General features: G+C 44.5%; 1 protein-coding gene across 1 annotated transcript in view; it reads right to left on the bottom strand.

The window, feature by feature from the left end:
- The window catches only part of TRAF3IP2 (TRAF3 interacting protein 2), a 19,396-nt gene extending 4,671 nt beyond the window's left edge, over window positions 1-14,725 (bottom strand). The window contains exons 1-8 of the mRNA XM_009893611.1: window positions 14,710-14,725; window positions 13,707-14,462; window positions 10,420-10,609; window positions 7,996-8,171; window positions 6,498-6,586; window positions 4,600-4,668; window positions 2,139-2,255; window positions 797-871 (exon numbers count right to left, since the gene is read on the bottom strand). Of these exons, the coding sequence (XP_009891913.1) occupies window positions 797-871; window positions 2,139-2,255; window positions 4,600-4,668; window positions 6,498-6,586; window positions 7,996-8,171; window positions 10,420-10,609; window positions 13,707-14,462; window positions 14,710-14,725 (1,488 nt within the window). The remainder of the gene's footprint in view (window positions 1-796; window positions 872-2,138; window positions 2,256-4,599; window positions 4,669-6,497; window positions 6,587-7,995; window positions 8,172-10,419; window positions 10,610-13,706; window positions 14,463-14,709) is intronic.
- Between the last annotated feature and the right edge of the window lie 239 nt (window positions 14,726-14,964).

Here is a 14,964-nt window from a genome sequence, read left to right as displayed (position 1 = left end):
CCTACTTTTCCAAAATGCAGCTGTACCTAGGGGTAACATGACAGCTACCCAACAGTGCACACAGCGTTCAGCAACAAAAAGTGAACTCAAATACAATACATCCATTCTATGTTTGGGGAAGAATGCAATTTCTCAACTATAACTGAAGCCGTTTAACTTTTGTGGCCGTGTAAAAATCCAAGAGATTCTCTCAGAATGAGGAAGAAGAGACAGGAATCTGTTGCATTAGTTACTTCTTTCTTATTCTTAAAAGAATCTTCAAAACCAATAAGGAGCGCAGATGAAATTGTAAGTCCTAAAAAACCTTATAGTTTCCCTTTGATGGGCCCATTAAAGTTCAAGCAACGGCCTAGTACTTTAATATTTATTATCCTCTTTATTTTTATATTCTCAGCCCACCCTCTTCCAGATCCTCACTTCACATCAGTCATAAATCTCTCCCATCTCACTCATCGGCATTACATCTGGACAAAATTATAAAAGGGTTAATATAAAAAGCATGCTTGCTGGATAGATTGTCTCTCTCCATTTAAATTCTTTCAATGCTCAAGATAATTTGAGTTTTAGTTGTACATTCATCATCAGAATTACATTTATGCGCTGATTTATATTGTGGATGAAATGTTTTTTATTTGTATGTACAGAAAACTATAAACTTTTCATGTAAAATGTAGCTTTGGAATATTACTAGTGGGATATTAAGAACCAAGAAACTGAGAGTTTCATCTGGTGCATTGTGATCAAAATATTATGTGCTTAATCATGCGACAAGTATATATCCATATATGTATGTTACCTTTTTGGCATTTGGAAAAAGCACAGGGATGAATCTGAAGTTCATACTTCCTTGTTGTATAAACTCAATCTGCATCTAGAATAGAACAAATTGCCAGATTTATTGTAACGATGCATTAATTTTCCTTCACATGCATCTGAATCCTATACATAAAAACATTTGTTGCTTACTTAAACTGCTCTTCTGTTAAGTGATTTGATCTATTGCTGGTGGACTCGGTATCATTTTGTTTGGCCACTTAATCTGATTCTTCATTACTACAGAAAGGATACAGGAAAGATCTGTCAACATTTCTTAAGCATTTAGTTCTGTGGTGTGAAATAATTGTTGGTTTAGCTGCAGTTGCAATCCCATGAAATCCATCTAGAACTGATGAAGCTTGACTCCACTAAGGCCCCTCTGTTCAGTCTCCAATGGGCTGAAAGACTTCAGCCAGAGGCCAGCTCTGTGTCCAAGCTGGGACCCAGGCTGCCTCCTGCGTCCCTGCTCCATGCCTGAGCTGGGACCCATCCTGACCCTCGTGTCCCTGCTCAGTGAGGCACAGGCATCCCGGGGGTGATAAGGAGAGCAAAGTACTTCTGAGAGCTCATCTGTCAGTGACAGCTTCTGAGAAGTTTGACTGCAGGATCAAACTGGGGGATCGGATGGGTTAGAAGGTGAGAAAGGCAGCAAACTGCGAACTGAAGGAGAAAAGAATGATTTTCATGTCTCTGTGGGCTCTTCTGGGCTAAGCGTCCGTCCTGTGGCAGACCACAGAGATAACTGAAGGAGAAAAGAATGATTTTCATGGCTCTGTGGGCTCTTCTTCTGCTTCTGTGGCAGACCACAGAGATGGGCATCTGTGACCCCCACTGATCCCCTGCTGCCCTGCACCCCCAGGACCCCTCCTCCTTGCAGCTCTGTCCTTCGCTTTGCAATTCCACCTTTCAGCCAGCTTTACTGCTGCCCGAGAAAAGACCTCAGTTACAGGATAGCCAAAGCGATAGGGACTGCTTTGTAGGGAGGGAGGTCAGGCAGCGTTAGATATGGTTGTGCTCAGGGCTATATGCCAGGGCAACAAGGGCTTGAGAAGGTGAAGGAGGGAAGAAAACATCGAACAATAAAGAATATGGAGGAATAAGATGAGCATGTTTAATAGGATTTTTCTTCCTTGAACCTCTTAGCAGATGTTAATGAGCATACGGAGCTGATGAGAGGGAGGATTAATGAATTCCAAAGGGGGGTGTTTAACTATGGGGATTAGGGAAAACAAAGCAAAGAACCTGCCATTTGGAGACAGATTTGTCTTTTGAGAAGAAGAGACAGAGTCTTTGTAAAACAGCAAATGCATGTCCTTGCTTACCATCCTGTGGATGTACTTAGTATGTAAGCCGTGTTCATCCCTGTCCAGCTGGGATTCAGCCCCTTCCACATCCTGTTTGTATTTTGGACTGATTGCTATGATTATCATCACCGTCTTCTGTTAGGGAGAAAAGCACTTTTATGAAATTGGGAAACGCAGTGTGTTTAGTAGAGGCAGATCGGAAATCTGCCAGTTTGTGTTTTAAGTGATCTTTATGTTCTTGGCAAACATGAGAGGATCTCATTCATTCTGGCAGGAAATGCAGGAGAATTCGTACACTCGTTCTCCTCATTATTTCTCGAGATCTCATAATATAGAAAATCTAAATGTCAAGAGATATATTAGCAGCTACCAGTTTACAGTTGGAATCCCTGTAATAAAAAGCTACTTTTTATCAGTGTAGAGTGTCTATGTACATACACAGAAAAGTTTTATCTTCAAATTCAGACTGAAATGTTTTCCAACAGCTTATGTAAAAGTGCATCTATTTAACTATCTATGGGTTTTTATACATAAAGCCACTAAAGGCAGTTGCCTGTGGAGGATACATCTAGGGCTCTCAGCAACAGAAACAGCTACTTTTCTTGCTGATGTCCTTAGTGGTGAGGTGTGCGGAGAGATGTCTGTGCAGTGAGGTGGGCTGTTGTGGATGCCCCGGGCAGGTTCAGGGGTACCTACACACTCTGTCCCACCTTGCTGCAGCGGGCTGAAGGCAACGCTTCTCACCTTGCCAGGACAGCCTAGATCCTGCCTGTGACCTGTTTAATCCCAGGCCCCCACTGAGCTCAGGTTTCCACAGAGGAGCCATCCTTCCTATCTGGGAAATGTCTCTCCTCCTTAAGGGTGGGCCAGTGAAGAGGCTCAGCAGATGAAAGCCTCCTACTTCTGTTTACCTAGGGCCTGTCTTTCATCCCCGCCACGTCAGGCTGTGTAAGGCTTCCAACTCTGTGGCTCATAGTCAGCCTGGCACTTAATTAACTCTTTCCTTCTGTGCAATATCAAGGGAATTTGCCCCACCACAGGGTCAAATACGGTAAGGAGCCATTATCCCTTACACTGGCTTAACATACTCCAGAATTACTTTTGCTTGTGCCTGACATGCATGTAAGCACTTACAGATGTTGAGGGTTCGCAGAGACATGCCCGGTTGCACACATCCCCCTGCTTGTGTCCAAGCAGTCCCTTCTTCCTCACACATGTAAAGGTTTTGAAGTTAGAAACTGCCTCTACAGTCAGTGGAGGAAAACAGACATTTCTGGGGCGGGCAATCAGAGAATGATCCTCATGTGGAGGCAGGGAATTGCTCTCTGCACATACTGGTCTCTCCTACTGACTGTGCAGGAGTCCCGAGGGAGTTCTGCCAGTTTGTATTTTAAGTGATAACGACATTCTTGGCAAAAGCAAATTCACCCTGGCTTCTAGTTTCAGTACCTCCGTTATGCATGGTGATCCCAAGCCTGATTTGTCCTGACAAAAGCCCCAAAATGCATGACTGCATTGCCACAGCAGAGGCCCCAAGCTGGCTCGGCATGCAGTAGTACCATGCCTGTGTGGCAGTGCACTTGAGGTAAGGTGTCCTGCTGGACACATTTAGGAAACCTGTGTGGTGCTGTCTCAGATGGTTGAGCTTCCTTGCTCAGGCTGGGGAGAGCCCACCACTTTGTCATCCTGTTCCTGAGCCATGGAGATCTCCCCAGAGGAAATCAGAGGCCTGGTGGCTACCCAGCAAGGCACGAATCAAAGGAAGTCACCCGATGACGGCATGTGTTGAGTGACAGAATCTCCAGTTTGTGTCCAGCTGTACTGGTATAATGGGACCACTTAGCTTGATCCTAAAGGGGATGTGCACTCACTGCTCCTTTGAACTTCAGAGGAAGCTGCTGCTGGGGGAGACTGAACTGGCAGCAATATGAATCTCTATTTCACTGCTTAGATAGATAGAAAGTGATGAAAGCAAATCCATCATTCGACTAACAGAATACCAATTTCCAGTTTACCTATGGGATGGCTTATCCAGAACCTTTTAGTGTTTTAGATAGCAACATAAATGCTACAGGTGAGAAGCAGGATGAACATTAGCCACTACTATGCAGCCTGGGATGAAGTACAGATATCATTTTAACCAAGCATAGCAAAACCCCACTATTTAAAAATGACATGGAGGAACAACTTGTTCAATGGCAGCTTCAGGCTGAATGTAACAGCCAGCATTGGAATTTGGCAGGGATGCCCGGATTAGCACTTCATTTCTTAAAGAGAGAGCTCTGGGACCATAAGATGCAGAAGTGAGTGACATTCACCTACGCCTTCTCTGCAAGGCCCCTGCTGCCATTTCAGCCGTGGTGGGGAAGGGCATAGTAGGGTCTTGCATTTTGATTCTGTTCCTGTTGCTATTAGAATAATTCAACTGTTTTCCTCAGGTCATCTCTGTCATGAACAAGGTTAAATTGCCTTTACATACATCACCTAGGTAGCGCTCCATCCACTTAATGATGTCAATACCTCGTACTGTGTCCTCAAATATATCAATCTGCAAGAGAATGAAAGTCTGTGGTGAGCATCCCTTCGCCTTTCCTCCCTGTTTGGTGGCACTGAAAAGGCACCTGCTCTCTTCCCTAGTTTCTAACATGCATGCCTAATTCCTTTAGGAAAGAAATATCACTGCCACCCCTCCCCCCACCCCCCATGCATGCACACAACTTCTCCCCTTTCCCTGCAGTCCACAGCGGAGCCGCACAGGCACCCCGTGCCGGCAGAGGGGGGCTGCTGCAGGCACACCTCTGAACTCCTGCTCAGTCGTCCATTCGACCAACCTCCCTGCCCTGCCAGCTCCCAACCCCCGGGCATTCTTGCTCATCAGAACAAGAAACAACCACTGATGATACATATCCAGTGTTTGCAAATTGGCTTTTTTTGCCTCTCTAAATGCCTCAAGAAGGTGGATGGCTGCTTACCTTCTCTACCTGTATAGATGCAAATGTCCACTATTTTCTGTCTGCAAGGGTAGGTACTGAGTGTCAAGTTTTAGCTTCATAGTGCACTACATTGTCAGGGTGTGGGGTGGGAAGTCAGCCAGGTCACTGATACTGGATGCAGTAACCCAGACTTCAGTGAGAGCAGAGTGGTGGAGGACTTCATAGGACTGAATATGACCAACACTACTCACTTCCCTGCATGCTCAATAAGCCCAGAAACTGGCAATCAATGACCGTGACCAAAGGAGTAAGTATAAACCTACCCAAGGTTTTGATAGAAAAGTCATGTTCTGCTCTGAATTCTTTCTTTTTCCCTTTTTGAAAGTAGAGAGCGTATTTGCTTCCCTGCTTTGGGGCCTTTTTGCTATATTTATTATTCTGCAGCAGGCTCCAAGAAGTGCCTGTCCAGCAAAGGTGCTAATAATGAGCTTTCTACTCTATACCTCTATGGTGCCCAGAGCTTCCTTATGAATTGGTCATAGTACAGAACTGCTGGAGAGAAGTATAATTGCAGTCTCTGGAAAAAATCTTTGATTCATGAAAATAAATAAGCGTGTGCAAAGCCCCCCACCGAGTCTCATTCAGTTTAATGATAGCCACTTGCTTAAATGCTTTCCTGAACTGAAGCCAAGGAGTGAAGGTTGAGGGGTCAGACAGCATATGCACTTGAAATAAGAAAATATGAATCAAGATTTTGATGAACACTGAATCCTAGAGCCTCTGTGGATGGCTCCCTTAGAGAGGGCTGTTATGATGAAGCAAGCTCACGAGAAGTTAAATGAAAATATGGATGGCTTATGGGATTAGACAGTAGGACCTTTTCAGGCCAGTGATTTTAGAATCCCATTTAAAAGTGTAACAAAGCAAATGAAACCATGAGATGGGCTGTTTCATTAAGCTGTGTGAAATACACTGATTTTAGATCATTTTTAGCAGAAAGGTATTCACATCTGAAGAACCAACGATGTAATAGCATTGCAGAAAAAAGCTGGGATGGGAAGAACATGAAAATTGACCTTTTTTAATATTGATATTACAGATCAAATATGAGACAATGTTAATGGAATAGCTCACAAAACCTCATACTATTACCCATCTGGTATCTGGTGCCAGGTATCTGGTGTGTGAATTTTCCAGGGTCATTATTAAAACACATTTTAAAGCATAAAATTCAGTTAAAATATGAGCAAACAAAAAGGCAAATCATTTAAGTTACAACTTTTAGAGCCAAGGCTAGTTCATTCTATTTGTATCTTCTTTAACCTAAAAAATGCAACGAGAAACAGAAAAACATTTAAATGGACAGTGTATCACCTCCGCTTTTTAAAAAAATGTCTCTTTTCTCCCCTGGTTGAAAGTCATTTTCTCCGGAAGGAATACTTACAGCAGTCTGAAATCCATTTACAAGCAGGAAGTTCACAAATTTCATAACCTCCACTGCTGTGTCCACTGAATAGGTTATAAAGACCTTGCCTACAAGAGAGAGTCCGTATGAATATGCGGCGCATTAAAACATGCCATTCAGAGGATGAGACTTCCACAGCTCTCCTTTTCCACTGCACTGCGCGTTCTGCCCGCCTCCATCTTTACAAAATGGATGCGGGATAGCGCAGTGGCTTGGTGTTGAACTCACCGCCCCCATCCAGAAACCTCGCTCTAGATTTAAGCTCCTACAGCCTTGCTGCTGCCAAGCGCCCCTGTGGAAGCTGCAGAGGGTAACACCACTCTGCTGCTGGTCCTGCCCTGCTGCCAGAGCTGCTTCTTCCCCAGCCCTTTGGCGTAGGTGAGGTTGGACCCTCACCCAGAGCTCGTGTCACCTGCACTGCTGCAACCAGCCCAGCTTTCCCTCAGAGCTCGCTGATCTGACTGAGAGCTGAAGGAGCCCTCACGATGCCGTACTGCCTCACCTTATAGCAGCATTAACCCCCTGCCTGGGCAGGATGGATAGCTGATGACAGCAATGTCTTCAACTGCCCTTGCCATCATGGAAGGAATTTCCTTACTAACAAAAGAATCATGGATTTGCAGGTCAGGGCAAACCAAGCTGGCTAATCTAATCCAGCTGTGCACGTATCACAAATGACACAATTTTATCCAGTAATTCCTGTATCTAGGATACACGCACTGATACAGTAGGGCCTATCCAAGGGTGGTGTCTGGTGTCATAACTCACTCCTACAGGCCAGCTCTCTGGATTTGAAAGGTGATGCACAAAATGAAGAATAAAGAAAAACTCAAAACCTCAGGTGAGATGGGGAGGGTTCTTAGCAATGGTATTTCTCACCTGCTGGCCAGCATGGCGTTAAGCAGCCAGTTTTCTGAAACATAACTTTCCCGTAAGAGTTGAAGGGTGAAAGCATTTCAGGGGCTGGTGGCAGGGGAAGCACCACAACCAGCGCCTGCTCTGCCCTCAGCCCTCAGTGTGGGCTCCTGGCCCAAAGTCCTCTCCACTCACCAGATCAGGGAGAAACTGAGGTCGAGACTTGACATATTTGTCTGGTTTGGGACAGGCAGAAACGCTTTATCCCTAGGGCTTTGTTTGTTATTGGTCTTTTACTGTAAACTTCAGTGCCTTCTGCCTCAAAGGGACATCCTGTTTAGCAAGAAGTCATGAAAGCAATCTAAACGGTATTTACTTTTTGTAAACAAAATAACAAGCAATTAATGACAATTATGTTTTCAGGATTCAAGGGGCTAATTCCATCTCACCAAAAACAAATGCTCACACCCTGCAGATGTGATGACACACAGTTTTTTCTTTTCTTGTTGTCTTTGTGTCTTAATGTTGTTCCCCCTGCCTTCTGCCCCCTGGAGCTTTCCCACCTAAAGCTGTCAGGCTGTGCTTTAAAATCTTGCACAGAGCAAATTTGCTAACCACTTACGCAACTCCTCCGGCAGATTGCTGGTTCTCAGAGTTCCCTTGGCCGCAGGGTTACTGAGAGGTCTCGGGACAGCAGCTGGAGATGGAAAATTGTCAGAAGGACAACAGCAAGCTTCATCCGGGCCACATGCCTTGGGGGGCAGCTGACCATTAGGTAGCTGGTTGTATAACTGGTTTCTACAAAGAAAAGCAAGTGACGACTTTAAAAATATTTATTTTCAGGTAAAATTCACTTGTTTTTTGTTGTTTAATAACACACTAAAAACTTTATCTGTATATTAGCAAAGAAAAGTTCTCGTAGACATGCTTGGCTTGTCAATTCTACTCAGTTATTATGGCATCTTTTGAACAGATACCTTGGTGACAGTCTACCACAAGACGCAATTTATTGCAGAAGCAACATTAGCTACAGGAAGTAGCTAATGCTATGCACCTCATAGCTGAAAGCTGTTTGCAATTAGCAGAAGCAAAGGCTGTTTTTGAGAGAGAAATAATGCCACGGCGACGATGTTGTTACGCACATACGGGAGCAAGGTGGCACCTGGATAACCTCTTCCCATTACCTAAAGGGTGCTTCGTGGCACCTCAGATGCTCTCAGAATGTCCTGTGGAGCACAGGAGGCACAGCACAAGGTGGGGAGCAGGAAACTGGGGGTACAGGGCACTCCAGCTCCAGCTCTGGCACAGCTTGGAGGGTGTCCAGTTTTGGACAAAACTCAAACTTTTGCTAAAGGAAGCAAAGTTAATTTCTTGACCAGCAGGGGTTTCTCGTGTTAGGTATCTGCGCTCCGGACCTGCAATAACCTTGCCTAATGTCTTCTCCACTGTAACAAACAGAGAGAAAGGGATGATTTTAGGAAACTTAGCAGTTCTTGTCGCCACACTTGGCTTCACGGTTTAAGCCAACAGAAAGGGGAACCTATACAGATTTTTATGTGAGGTGTGCTTTGAATCTGCTGGGCTGAATCTGTTGGACGAGTTGATAGGTTTCTCTGAACGCTTTTCCCCAGAGCAGTGACGTTTAGTCAATCAAACCCACTCTCTTTTTTTTTTTCCTTTGCCTTCCTTAAATGAATGATGACAGGCTGGTCACAGCATGTTTTCTGTTGTCACATTAAGATTTGGTTTATTCATTTCAGTACAGATGTTTTCTGTTACAAAATACTCTATAGGCAAGTATTACCAACATATAACTGCCGTTCCTGGAATCAGCATGCAAACACCAGCCACACAGCCGCAGGACAGGCCCTGCATATTCTGGATTTCTTTTAGCAGAGGAAAGTACGAAGAAAAGCAACACGTACCTCATCAACGGCCACAAAAAAATCTGCCCTGTGGCTAATTTACAGATCTTCCCCAAACTTCACCTTACCTAACAAATGTGCCAAAAATTAGGAGTCTGGTTTTAAATTTTACTACTGCAAAGGGTAGCCACAATTCCTCAGTATTTTTACATTTTCATACAAACTCTTCAGTGCAATTAGCTCTGCTGCAAGTATTACCTTATCTTGCTGTCACTTTTCTGTCACAGCCCTAACTTTTCAAAGGCCTGAGCACTGCAGTATTTCAGTTGTCCGCCCTCTTTTGTCCCCCCTGTTCTCCCAATGTCCTGCCAAGACCATGTCACATAAGTGGACATTTTCAAACACGGATGCCTGTAAGTTTAGGACTTCTAAAAGTATTGTGGCACTCAAATAAAAAAGGTCTGCTTTTCAGAGGTGCTCAATATCAGTGGCTTCAATTTGGCTGAGTCTGGAGAAAACTCTGACTGGATAGTATTTCCCATTTGTTATTGATGTACTTATAGAGAGGGAGATACAAGGCCTGGTAAATTAATATTTGAAAACAAGTCAAAAAGCCCCAAATGAGAAGTGCTAGACACTGGGTGTTTTATTACTACATGAGAAATCATAGAAAAAGGCTGCAAACTGCAGTGTAGGGGTATATCAGTGATGGACAAGGTTTTCTCCCTTGTTCTCTGCACTACAGAAGAGATAAGAAGGAAATCACTGGAAGCCAATGATTGAGGTGTGCCAGGTTGGTACACCGTAAAGCTGAAGACCGCAGTGAGCTGCAAAATTGACCTTTGCTCTCTAGCAGGAGAGCTCTAAGATTTCAGCTGAGATCTTTTTCAACCCTTCATCCCTTTAACCTTCGAGCGTTTATCTTCCTTAATGCATGCATTTCAGGGTGTGCTGTAACAACATATCGGGTAACTGGCTTTGAAGTTCTCTGGGGTAAGGTCAGGCCCCCGCTGGGTGTAAAATAGCAAATAAAGAAAACTACCCAGCACCTCGCATGTACCCCTGCAGCCCGGGCACGCTAACATTACAAGGCTTCAGAATTACTGGTTGAAAGCCCATAAAATCAGATCAGAGGAGCTTCCACTGTCCACAACCCACCCCTCTCCCCGAGGCATACTTACGGGAATCGAGGAGGACCAGGGGAGGAGCATGTCCTCTGGGGTGGTCGGTCTCCGGTGCCCTTGGGAGCACGAAGGTTTGAGTAATTTGGGATGACTTGCTGGGCCAGATGGATAACTCTCATGCAAGGTCCAGGAACAGGAGGAAGCGGTTGCGATGTATGTGCAAAATGCTGGTAAGGAGCTCTGCCATCTGCAAGGGTGAGAAAGTAACGGCAGCAACTATCATTTCAGCCAATATATTTTTGCCTCAGTTTGTATTTATTCCTCTTCAGGCAAGTCCTTCTTCATGTCTAGGGAAACTGAACAGTTTGGAGGCATTTGCAGGTACCTTGGTCTGAAAGAAGCCAGATTAAGGAACGTTTTACAGTCCGAAGTTTCCTATTCCCTGTTCACATACAGCACAGTTCAGGTCCCCACCCTCGGTTGGGCTGTTGGGACAACTGACGGTTAAACGTTCAGGGCTGCTTTGTCCCTGCACTTACTATGTCTCAGTGTTCTTTGGGGTTTTTTTTAATTTTATTTTTGGCAATAACTTGTGAAAATGAATCATCCCAATGTTCTCGTGAAAGCAGATGCAAAATCCTGGAACAAATCAGTTTGCAACACTAAGGCTAAACAGACTGTGATTATTGTAAATGAAAAGAGAAAAAGTAATCTCTTAGTTTGTTACTTCACCCTGTATGAATTTTCTGCCCAAGTGACCTTTTAAGGCCTTGCTGCTGCTCCTGTTGCCATCCCGGAGGCTGCAGGGGAAGAAGCCCAAAGTGGCAATTTTGCTCAAGTAATTCTAAAAAACCTTACTGTTGTTTGCCTCGTGCACGTAGTGCTATTTAATAACTAACGTACAATGGAACTGTTGGCATAAACTGAAAGAGAAAGCAATGTAAGCTGTTTGTTTCCCAAACGGGAAAAACTATTATTTTTTTTTTTTTTCAGTCTTTCTGCTTGCAGTTTTCATTAGGCAGCAGCTCTGTGCACTTTCAAGCTGCTGTGCGCAGATCAAAGTCCAGCCTGGCAGGGCTTATTAGCGCTGCATGATTATGGTGTTACGAGCTGACTCTGAAAGCTGCAGTACTCAAACACTCTTTTTTCCCCTCCCAGATTGTTTTTTTAAATCCTTTTAGCTATTTTAGGGTCATGCTTTCCTTTTCCTAGCAGCCATGAGGACTAAATTTTTTTTTCAAAAGGGGAGGAAAAAAAAAGAAAGAAAACAAAGCTGTGATGAAATAGTCCAATTCCAGGAGCCAATACTTTAAAAAAAAACCCCAAACAACGAAGCCCACAATTACAAAGACGTTCCTGATAAAATTGTGAGTCGGCAACATTGTATTCATTGAGATTGTTTTGGGAGATTTTCCTCCTCCCCCTCTTAACTATTTGCCACAGGACAGGGTGAAAGAGGCTGGGAGAACAAAATGAAAGTAAATATGGTCTTCTCATGGATTCATTACCAGCTCTAGGGAAGGTGGCAGGGCTCTGGGAGATTGAGTTTGGTTTACAGGTTTTTAGGCCAATGTTTCAGCAGCTTCCTTTGGTTCTGTCTGATGCTACAGTACTTTAATAGATGCAACCGCTGCCGTTCAGAAGCACAGCATGGCCAAGCGTGCGTGCCCGCACACACCAATAGCTCTCATATATAAAAATCTGAAATAATGGTCCCTGGGCACATAGCATTGCTGCGAGGATTTCTTTGACTTCAGAAGCAGTTTTGCTGTTGTATCTCAAATAGCAGGTGTCCGGAGCCAGCTTAGAGCCTACGGGCACAATTGCTATTCCCCGGGAGAGGCGTGTTGTGACACACAAACTGCAGAGCTTTGTTGTGGGTTGCCGCTGCCCAACAATTATCTGAAACGCAAGGAGCTGTCAGGAGGTGATTTACGCTGTACTGGGCGTGTGAGAAACAGGAGTACAGTTGCCAGCTTCTTGGTCCTGACCAAATCTGCTCCAGCCATCTGAGTTTATTTTATTCTTTTTGCCCTCTGGATATGGTTGAAATGGTAGTGATTTTTCTAAAGAAAGTCTTTCAGAGTTCCTGCTTTAAAACAAAATGGCCTCATTCAGTAAATGTCCTACTTCTCACTATGCCTGTGTGTGGAGGAGGTAAATGGAGGTAAATAGTGAGGGGTGTTGTGCAACCAGCTCTTTGTCTGCCTAAAGCGGAACAGAAAGGCGAAGCTATGAAAAGAAAACAAGAGGACATTTTGCAAATGTTCAGCTCTAAGTAGACATTGATTAAAATCCATCTGTAGCCCCTTCCCTTTTACAAAGTCCAAGATCAGAGGTGAAAACTGAGGCTCTGATACCCTCTCTCTTTCATATACCTAATTATAGCACATTGCTGGAATGACAAAACTCCTTAAACAGATGTAATATAAATGCTGTGGAGTCAACAGAAGGTTAAAAAAAAAAAAAGGTTATCAGAACAGGCCTACAGCTTTTTATTACAAAGCCAGTCTAAATCGGGTCGGGGTCTCATGAGTCTAATGTAATATAAATTATATTAAAACAATGATACTGCTGTTGAATGTTCAAAGCTTACTTCATAACAGATAAAAATCTCAGACTGAAAAGGAATACTAATTAATAGCAGGCTGTAAACTGCATCATAGTCTCCAAGAGCCAAAACACCCATATTGACGGAGTCACATCAGCGTTCACCAGCAGCTGAGAGGGCTCCATTTTAAGTAATGAGCTTTCATTTCAGCTGACAACAGAAAAAAATGAGGATGATGGATGTCACGCTCTTTTCACATAGAAATAAAACACACGGGTGAGTTTGGTCATAAAGCTGGGAGATACTATTTACAGAGATCAAGGGCAACATCCCATCCTGATTCTGGCAGGAAATTCTCAACTTTGGGGATTCAAGTGGGAGCAAGGAAAACTATGAAAACAACAGGAATTAAGTCGGTATAGGAGGCTGCTGAATGACTGATGCAAGGAGGAAGGAAATTACTAGAATATGAAATAACAGCAGGGAGAAGGCTCTATATGCTCAGCGTGACTGACAAAGGCTAGTTTCTAGGCAAAAATTATTAGCCTTCATTTGATGAGTAACTGTGAGCTCTTTAACTTTTTATCTGGCTCAGAGGTTCTGCATCAGAGACCCTGGCTGCACAACCCAAAAATCCGGAAATAAAAAATGGACTGAAAATATATGTTTAAAAAGGTTAATAATTGCATGCTGTGCATTGCCATTAAGTAGAGTAGGCAAACACCAGCTTGGTGAATGAAGGCTGTGATACACCCGGAAAACCTCCCGTGGGGTGAGCGGTGGTGCTACTTACATGGGCCTTGGGGTTGCTGCTCTGCTGGGCAGCGGTGCCCAAAGCAGCCGTGTGCTTGCGAGGAGGCGTTGGGATGGGGCAAGTGCTGGCACATAGGGCACTGCTGATCCTCAGGTCCAAAAAACTCTCTGGAGATCAGTGGTCCTGGGAGGTCCTGGGGATTCAGCACAGACACCAGCGGTAAGGGGGGCTCCAGGTGCCTGATGCCCATGACGTCTCGTGACTGGGAGTTGTACCCTGTGTCCACAGTCCCCACCTCTGCTGGGGGTCTGTTTCCTGAGGGTTGCCGTGACTGTGAACTCCCTTGGCTGCCCTCCTCCAGTGGGTCCTCAGGAGCATTAGGCAAGCTCTGCTCTGGTTTACTGGAGTTATGCCCAGTGTCAGCTGAAAGCTGTGATCTTGGCTGCATGCCTGGTTTGTCCATAGCTGCAAGATGCATCTTGGAGGGAAATATTCCAGCTATTGATTCACCAGGGGAACAGAAGCGTCCGTTGCCATCAGGATTGGTATATTTTGACCACAAGCTGCTGTCCGGCTCCATGGATGGTGCTGACTGATGATGTGCTGGTGCTCTGCAGAGGCATGAGGGATCTGCCACAGGCTGAGGTGTTCGAGCGACACACGGTCTCTGGGACTCCTCATCCCCCATATCCTCTCCAGAAGGCTGTAAAGCATTTTCTAAGACATGTTCGGGAAATGGGGACCACGGCATGGATTCATCCACTTCGACTGGTATGCTTCGACCCACAAAAGTGCCTGAAAAAGTGGGAGAAGAAACACTGTAGGACAGCCATACAGACAAATGCCCATCGTCAGTCATCACTCAACAGCTGTGAGTTGGAACACCGAAGAGCAATATGTATTCTTTACATTCTTTGTATTTTTATGTTTTTTAAAAAGATAGGCAGAAAACAGCCAGAAAGGTCCAGCTGAATTTTGGCAAAGCAAGAAAGTAGAGGGTTAGCTAGAGTGTGGTTAGCACAGAGTTATAATTTGGACTAACCTGACACGGAGGCCATTTCCAAGTTTTGTAGTCGCACCGGAAACGAGAGTCAGCTGCCTTACTGCAAGGCCAGGATTTTTCAGCAAACTGGAAAACAAGAGAAAGTACTCTTGTGAACATGGTACAGTTTCACACAGGCAATAATCCCAAAATAACTCTATCTCAGAGACTGGAAAAGAAATACTGGTTGGAGTTCTGGAAACCACATTGCGCAAAACAGATGCTTTTATGGGATTTCTGGAACTTACTGTTCCT

The sequence above is a fragment of the Charadrius vociferus genome, unplaced genomic scaffold (genome assembly GCF_000708025.1).
Source record: "Charadrius vociferus isolate BGI_N301 unplaced genomic scaffold, ASM70802v2 scaffold359, whole genome shotgun sequence".
In the NCBI taxonomy this organism is placed as follows: domain Eukaryota; kingdom Metazoa; phylum Chordata; class Aves; order Charadriiformes; family Charadriidae; genus Charadrius; species Charadrius vociferus.
The sequence above is the reverse complement of the archived record's forward strand: the minus strand, read 5'-3'. Positions and strand labels throughout refer to the sequence as shown.